This window comes from Neoarius graeffei, chromosome 15 (genome assembly GCF_027579695.1).
Source record: "Neoarius graeffei isolate fNeoGra1 chromosome 15, fNeoGra1.pri, whole genome shotgun sequence".
NCBI lineage: Eukaryota > Metazoa > Chordata > Actinopteri > Siluriformes > Ariidae > Neoarius > Neoarius graeffei.
In genome coordinates, this window is record NC_083583.1 from 54,566,562 (window position 1) to 54,575,100 (window position 8,539).

Genomic DNA, 8,539 nt, shown 5'->3' on the forward strand with positions numbered 1-8,539 from the left:
ATGTTGCATTTGTCATTTCAAAACCACAGAACAAGACAAATAGTCCAATATTTATTTTACACCATATGTTTGTGCTTCTTTATTTTTTTATTTCTGGTCCTTCATATAATATTATTAGATAAACACTGTACCTGCTTTGAAATTGTAAACGCAGAGTGTCTGACAAAACGTTTCTGTAAAGGTTCATTTTTAATGTTTTGAATGTGCTCAAGATTCTAAAAGTGCTTTTATATAATGTATTGCTAAAGCAATGGCATTAAATAGTCAGAGGATATATACACACTAAATAAAGAACAAAAGGAAAAAAAACATTAACTATACAAGGGTATCCAATACAAATGAGATTAATACACAGTTAGATTTCACGCACAGGTTAAATGTTTCAGTTAGATTAATGATTAATGCATATTTCAGGTTTTCGCGTGCCACCAACATTGGGGGAAAAAATGCTTTCGATATTTAAATCTGCTTTGCTGTGCTTTGTTTAAGTAAAGCTCTGTATTTGATGACAACTCTATTATCACAATGAGTAGGAAGGTAGTTTCTACATGATCAAATGTGCATTGTTCACTATTCATGTTGGCTTGTCGAACCTGTTTGTACTATTACAAAGCCAACAAAGAAAAGTCTGTGAACCCAAATCTTTTAATTTCTAACATGCTTTTGTGCTGTTGTAATGTCTAATTTGGAAGAGCTGGATAATGCGGTCACCTTGTTGCGCTTGTGGTCTCATTCGCCCATTGAGAACATGATAAAGTGCATAACCGGTTCAAGACGTTTTTCTATTTGAGTTTTGAATGAAATCCTTTACAAGACACAAAGCCCTATTCATGACCGTGATGATGATGATGATGATGAGGGTTTTTGTTACCGCCTGAAAACAAACCTTGTTGAGTAAAGCTGTACATGAGCAGGTGGAGAGGGGAGAAGGACAGAGTTAATACTGAAGATGTCCGAGTCAACTCAATCGGATGGTAGAGGGACTTTAAGACTTCCCTTGATTCTAGTGGTTGTTACAGGAGCTAAATAAACCATCGAAGAGAATAAATGAAAAGAGAAAAGAGTCTGGTTGGTCAACCGTGCACCGAAGAATACCTGATTCAGATCCAAAGAAATGGGACTAATGTGATGAGTGACTTTTGTACATTTTCATCCAGTCATGTCATTGTTGAAATGACTCAGCTCCTTCTTTCTCCACCACTTGAACCATCTCTACATGACACTGCACTTGGCCTTCAGCTTGTCAGCCCTGCGTTGCTTGCTGGAACGCATGTTGAGGCTCATGTCGCGCTTCTTGTCCAGGTTGAGCAGCTCCTGGAAGAGCTCGGTGACATTGTGGTTGGTCTTAGCTGATGTCTCCATGAAGGCACACTTCCAGCTGTTGGCCTGCGCCTCCCCTTCCTTGGTCTCGACTTCACGTTGGCTCTCGTCGCTCTTGTTGCCCACCAGCATGATTGGGATGCCCTCCACGTTGCCCTTAATAGCCAGCACCTGCTGGTAGATAGGTTTGAGCTCCTCCAGTGACTGGCGGCTCGTGATAGAGTACACCAGGATGAACGCGTGACCCTTGGAGATGGACAGGCGCTGCATTGCTGGGAACTGGTGGCTGCCTGTCGTATCAGTGATCTCCAATGTGCACACACTTTTGTCACAGCTGATCACCTGCCGGTACGTATCCTCCACCGTGGGGATGTACGTGTCCCTGAACGTGCCCTTCACGAAACGAAGGACCAGGGAGCTCTTGCCAACACCTCCAGCCCCGAACACCACCACACGGTAGTCATTGCTTTGCTCTGGCATGCTGGTACGGTCCACTCAGGGCGCAGTCAGTGCTAACTCTTGATGTATTCCCTGAGATCTGGAAAAACACAAATTGAAAAAAAACCTGTTTGGTAACTATCACTTTGCCATGATCATGTTAAGCATGATATTAATATCTGATGCATATTTTGTTTGGAAGCTCAGATCCATGCAACCACACATGGCCACAAATCCCCAGTGATGAAAGTCTCACAATGTTCATTTGTGTCTAGCTGAACCTGAACAAACAACGTAGGTGTGCATTCATCCTTGGAGTGCATTCAAAAGTAGAATTTTGCTGCATGAATGATAAAGCTAAACTCAACAGGAATGTAGAACCAATATACACTGTGTGGTCAAAAGTATTTGGACACCTGATCTTCACAACCATATGTGGTCTCGAATGGCTTTGCATGCTGTAGCATTTAGCTGTAGCTTCACTGTAACAAAGGGGCCTAAACACGTTCCAGCATGACAATGATCCTGTGCACAAAATGAGGTTTGTGAAGACATGGTTTGTCAAGGTTGGAGTGAAAGAACCTGAGTGTCCTGTATATACCCTCACCTGAACCCCACTGAACACTTTTGGGATGAACTGGAACGCTGAGTGTGCCCCATGCCTCCTCACCCAATATCAGTGCCTGACCTCACGAATGTGGCTGAACTGCCAAAACATCCCCACAATCACATTCCACAATTTAGTGGAAAGCCTTCCTTGAAGAGTGAAGGTAAGGGAAGGAATAAATCTGGAATGGGATGTTCAACAAGCACATACACTGGAATAGTAATTGGTCAGGTGTCGACATACTTTGGGCCATATAATGTATCTATCATCATGTCCACGCACTTAAACAAACTCAGTCGGCGTAGCATTATGATTGTGCTGTGCACGAATGAGCAAGATATTATTTAACTGTATGAGAAGGGTGAGTCAGTATACTTGAATAGAAATGCTGCTGTCAGCTGTTTTGTGTCAAATCAATTTGAAGGCAAAGTCATTTTTAATTGTGCTGTGTTTTTGCCCAGCAGAATAGAACAAGACATCTCAATGGTTCACTATTGTACCGTATTGCTGGTGAATTCTCAATTCTGTTTGGTGTTGCTTAATTTAATATAACAGCAAGACTCTGACAGTAGTGTCACCTGTAATTCAAATTACTGTTCTTTGATAAAGAAAGCTGTATAATCACTGATAAGGGGAAGCTTTCTGTAAGGAGACATTCATTCATTCATATTTAACATTCATAAAAGGAGTCTCCAGTGATGCTATTTTGTAACGATCAATAAGTTTTCTGCACGGTGGTGTAGTGGTTAGCACTGTTGCCTCACGGCAAGAAGGTTCTAGGTTCGAGCCCAGTGGCCGATGGAGGCCTTTCTGTGTGGCGTTTGGATGTTCTCCCTGTGTCTGTGTGGGTTTCCTCTGGGTGCTCTGGATTCCCCCACAGGTTAAAGACATACTGTATAGTTAGGCTAATTGGCTATTCTAAATTACCCATTTGTGTGAATGGTTGTTTCCCAAGCCCAGAAATGGGAGGGTTGCATCAGGAAGGGCATCTGGCATAAAACTATGCTCCAATTAATATGACATGTGGATCAGTAGGGTCCACATGGACACCAATCTGGCAATAGAGCTGGACCAGGAGGAAGAAGAAGTAAGTTTTCCGCAATGGAGATTGGTCTTTGTGCCTTCTGGTGTCTTAGTAACTGTAATACTGCATTTTTTTCCCCTTTTTATGTTTGCAATGGACTGGCTTCCCATCTAAGATTCTTGCCAATTGCAATCTTTGCCAAATTTATGTGGTATAAAGTGAATAAAACACTTTGGGATGTCCTGCTATAGGAAAATAATCAACATTAGGGAGGTAACAGCCTGACCTGAAGCATCGTCAACTCTTTCCAGGACACCTCACTGTATTATATTCCTAACATTAAAAAAAAATGGCAAACTGTTACCATAAAGTATTTTTCATTAAAGTCTGACACAAGCTATATAAATATATATAAAAATTGGCTCAAAGTGTTTGAATAAATACAGTTCGTTTTAAAATAATACTCCTCACCTTGAATAATTCCTTGGCTTATTGCACTGTACATTTTACATTGCCTGTCTCTGCTTGGGTCTGAATGTGCAAATAGGTAGTGCATTCTCTGCTACCATCAGCACCAAGGTCAGAATATATTAATGACTCACTCATCACACTCTGGAGCAGATGTAGCCATTGGTCTCCTGCGTATAGCAAGATCAAGCTGGCTATTTCCAGCACTTAGAATACATTTCTCTCCAGCATAGGATAGTATCATATCTCCCTCACCTGAGCTCCATGTGCATTATGGTTACTTTGCTCGTGCATCTGATTATCATCAGCCGAGTGATTAATGGTGCAAGTCCACCAATCTGAAGAGCTAACAATGCAAATTAGGTCACATGTTCACTTCCGCCACGATAAGGGAAGAATAACTAGCCATAATCAGTGATAATAAATGAAAATCAAACCAAGCTAGGAACGCAATTCTGAAATCTCTTTCTTAATAAGTCATGATCTTGTTTATTCAAATCATATGGAAAATCTATCATGCTGAATTGAAGCAAAGTAGAGGAAATTATGTACTATCCACTGCTTATGTGCAACCAAATCAATTGAGTACTGTACATACGCTATACTATATTGCCTACGAATTCTATGCAAGTGAATTTTTAAATTCTATTTTCCTTAAATTCTATGATTTAGCATTTGGCATTTCTAATATTTCATTTCAACTCGAGATTTAGGATGGTAAGTAGATGCTCCCAATTGGTACATGTGTTAAAAAACACTGCAAGTAACATGATCTTTGGGGAATTGCTTTTCATATTCCAGTCATCCCATGTGTCCATGATGAGGGATCCTTGAAAAGCAGCAGGAGAAGGATGACTTAATTGTGTTCTTTCCCATCACTAAGCAACATATCAACAGAGAGGAGTTTTCCATGTTATCTCATGAGAAGCCTGTTAGTGTTGCAGGAACACAAAAAGATGCCAATGTTGGATGCAATTAAGAAATCATACATATAACGTATTAACTTTGAGCAAAAGGAAGCAGGGAGACAAGAAGGGTATCAGAGAAAATTGGACCAATGCTATGAATTCCCACTTGGGAAAATAAGAAAAATATACAGCACACATATACGTATATAGCACAGTGTTATTTGCTGCTGTGAGTGCAGGCGAATACGTAGGTTATCATATGAGAGGGAGGGAAAGAGAAACGCTGCAGTGCAGAATCATCAGAGGAGAAAGACGAACAGGGTGGGCCTCTGGTGTCATATACTGTAGATACCCAGAGCATCTCTGCTGCAGTGCTTGACTTCAAACTTTTTATTTAATCCTTTTGCATCTTTACAACCATGGGACATAAATGCCTGCAAGAGAAAGTTCATGTTTCTCCTCTTGAATAACCGCACCATGTGGACCACTGTGCCAACGAGTGCACTCAAGAATCAGCTATTCTTCCTTCGTCTGCATCCTTGTGACATCTCAGTGTTTTTTTTTTGGAACTCTGGGAGTTCTCCAGTTACTGTGGAAACACACCCCAAGGGCTGGCGTGATAAAGAAGAACGATGATGTGTGAGAGAGGATGGAAGCTGGGATACTGAGGAAGCTTTAAGGATAATGAGTAAAAGAGTACACTCTTAATTTTTTTTTTTAGATATGTGGGGGAGAATAAAACGCATCATTCTTCTTTGTAACTGCAGTTGCCCCTGGGAGTTAGCCAACAAATGGTGTGTTTAATTCATGTTACACGAGCTTTATATAAGCTTATATAAGTAGCCTATTTCAGCTACTGTATATCAACTTGGTTATGATTCATCCCAAATTACTGAACCTGATAAAATTCTCTCCTCCGCTGAGAGATTAGCCATGTGCAATAATTTCAGAAACAGCAAAAATAGCACTGTGTTACATCCTAGCCAGTATTAAAGCATAATGCTGAGCAATTTTCGATGATAAGGAGCTCAGTGTCAGAGCCAAAACATGCAATCAGAGAAAGTCACCCCTGTTCAATACTCCTCATTTAAGCCCTGTCAGCTCACTTTTTATTAATAGCTACAAGAAAAAAAAGAAAAAAAAAAATATATATATATATATAGAGAGAGAGAGAGAGAGAGAGAGAGAGAGAGAGAGAGAGAGAGCAAGAGACACTCGTATTTACTAGTACTAGTACTGGTACTAGTATTTCACATTATTTACTCATCGCAGGAGTTAAAACTTTCAGCATATACTTTCTTTTACATGCTTTGTCACGTCCAGACCAATCAGGATGCTGCTCAAGGGCGAAGTGAAAAAAAACAAGATTTATGGTTGATGGAAAACCTGCTTGTTTGTCAATATACATTCACTGGCCACTTTAATAGGAACTTGATTCTAAGATTCCTGTTCTTGGCTGCAGGAGCGGAACCCAATGTGGTCTTCTGCTGTTGCATGCTGAGATGCTTTTCTGCTCACCACGGTTGTAAAGAGTGATTATATGAGTTACTACAGTATATCCTTCCTGGCAGCTCGAACCAATCTGGCCATTTTCCTCTGACCTCTCTTATCAACAAGGCGTATGTTTCCACCCACAGAACTGTCACTCACTCAGTGTTTTTTTGTTTTTCGCACCATTCTGTATAAACTCCAGAGACTGTTGTGTGTGAAAGCCCTAGGAGATCAGCAGTTTCAGAAATACTCAAACCAGTCCATCTGGCTCAAACCAACACCCATGTTACAGTGAAACTCACACTTTGAGATCACAATTTTTCCCATTCGGATGTTGAAAGTGAACATTAACTGAAGCTCTTGATTTGTATCTGCATGATCTTATGCATAGATAGATAGATAGATAGATAGATAGATAGATAGATAGATAGATAGATAGATAGATAGATAGATAGATAGATAGAATATGTAGCTCAGTAAAGCCTCTCTATTTTAATTCAGCTGTAGCAGCATGCATATGGCACACCACTAGACCTACAAGATGGTCCTGCTGTGCTTCCAAAAACAAACCTCCGTTTCATAATCCTTACCAGGAGCCCCGCCATCGTTCCTCTAATCAGCGCTTAATAATTGATGCTAAACAGTTTGAATGAAAATCAGAAAACGTCGCCCACAAAATATGCACGGAGGACTGCGTTTCATTCCACAAGGCCAAGCGTGTTTATTTTTAACAGCACATCATGCCCAGCCAATGAGTAACGCACAAGCGATGACAGAATCTTGTGCTTCAAAGCTCGCTTTCATTTATTTAGACTATAAAGAAATCCATTATGTTGTCTATAAGTTTCGACTCAATCCTAGATAAAATAGCAGAGGTTTTGCCAAAAACCATGTAAACTATTTGCAGCTGTAAAGCTGTGTTTATGTTTGCACTCTTTTAAGCACACACACACACAGAACTTAAAGAGAAAACATTTTTGAACACCATGACCCCAACTTTCATTCATAGTCCCTCTGAGTTGGTGTTATCCCTAACCAGAACTAGTCATAATTCATAATATGTGAATCATTCCTCTAGCAAACGGATGTTATTCTATGCAGTGGGCATGATGTTCCTCTTGATAGTTCTCAGTTGTTGTTGTTGTTGTTTTTTGAATGAATGAATGAATGAATATTTGGATGAATCACAGCATCCAGGAAAGACAATTAAAGCGAACCACAGGAGGACATTTTTAGCCTATATATGTTGTCCGGTATATCGCATTCTCAGTACAGAGAAGTGGGATCGCAATTTTATGATTATGGTTATGATTTTCTTTTTGTCCGTTTCGTGCTACCTCTATTTTAAAGCAATACACGGATATGCTCATATCCTGATAACGCGAGAACATGAGATGACTGATGATTCACTTCTAATTCACTACAGCTCATCATGGACAGGACAGTTTCAGGAAAGCGTTAGATGATGCAAATTAGGAAAAAGAAGAGAGAGAGAGAGAGAGAGAGAGAGAGAGAGCACGCCATCCTGTCAATAATAATAATAATAATAATAATAATAATAATAATGTATCATGGATATTGCGGGTGTTTAGATGGAGGTTCGATAAAATGCAGAAATCGAATAATGTCGGCTGTGAACGATTAAAAATAAATAAATAAATAAATAAATAAATAAATCCCCTCCTGCCCGTCGGTGTCCTTGCGCTCGCGCGCCTGCACCGTGCCGTTCGTTCTTTTGTTCAGCGACGTGACCGTCGCGCTCCATCACACCAAATCAGGCTCAAGGACGCGCAGAAGATGCTCGGTACCGCGCGCGCGACTGCGCATCCTGTTCCAAAGATAGGCTCCAGCTCGAATCCTCCCCTTACCTCGACGCTGTTCTGCAGTGTCCCGAAGACGTCAGCAGGAGATTAGGCTATAGGAAGCAGGAGGAACGCAGACACGCGACGGATTTCTGAGATTCTACGCCATGCCAGTCACGTAGCATTTTGCCTTCGGGTTTGCATGGCGTGTGAACCGGAGAGATGGCGTGCAGTGGAGAGCTCGACACGGTGCCGCTGTTATTGCTGTTGTTGGAAGGCGCGCGCGGCTACGCTCCAGTCCGGTGTGGTGTGACGCACACGGACACCCCCGCTTCCTCCGCGCGCGCACTGTGACGGTGCGGCTCGCGCAGCTCAGCACTGCCGCTATCAGGAATAGAAGTGATGCAAAAAAAAACCCTCAACATTTCATTCATTTTATTCTCGGAAGATGAGGGCGTGGATGCACACGGTCCAGAAAAAC

At 41.2% G+C, this 8,539-nt stretch overlaps 1 protein-coding gene across 1 annotated transcript; it reads right to left on the reverse strand.

The window, feature by feature from the left end:
• Positions 1-327: 327 nt before the first annotated feature.
• diras1a (DIRAS family, GTP-binding RAS-like 1a) lies at positions 328-8,312 on the reverse strand. Its single transcript, XM_060940581.1, has 2 exons — positions 8,125-8,312; positions 328-1,858 (listed from the first exon to the last, which is right to left on the reverse strand). Exon 2 carries the CDS (start codon positions 1,798-1,800, stop codon positions 1,213-1,215), a length of 588 nt encoding a protein of 195 aa, XP_060796564.1. The 5' UTR covers positions 1,801-1,858; positions 8,125-8,312; the 3' UTR covers positions 328-1,212.
• Between the last annotated feature and the right edge of the window lie 227 nt (positions 8,313-8,539).

Excerpts from the sequence above, each read along its gene's own strand:
- diras1a (XM_060940581.1), bottom strand. The coding sequence starts at position 1,800 with ATGCCAGAGCAAAGCAATGACTACCGTGTGGTGGTGTTCGGGGCTGGA.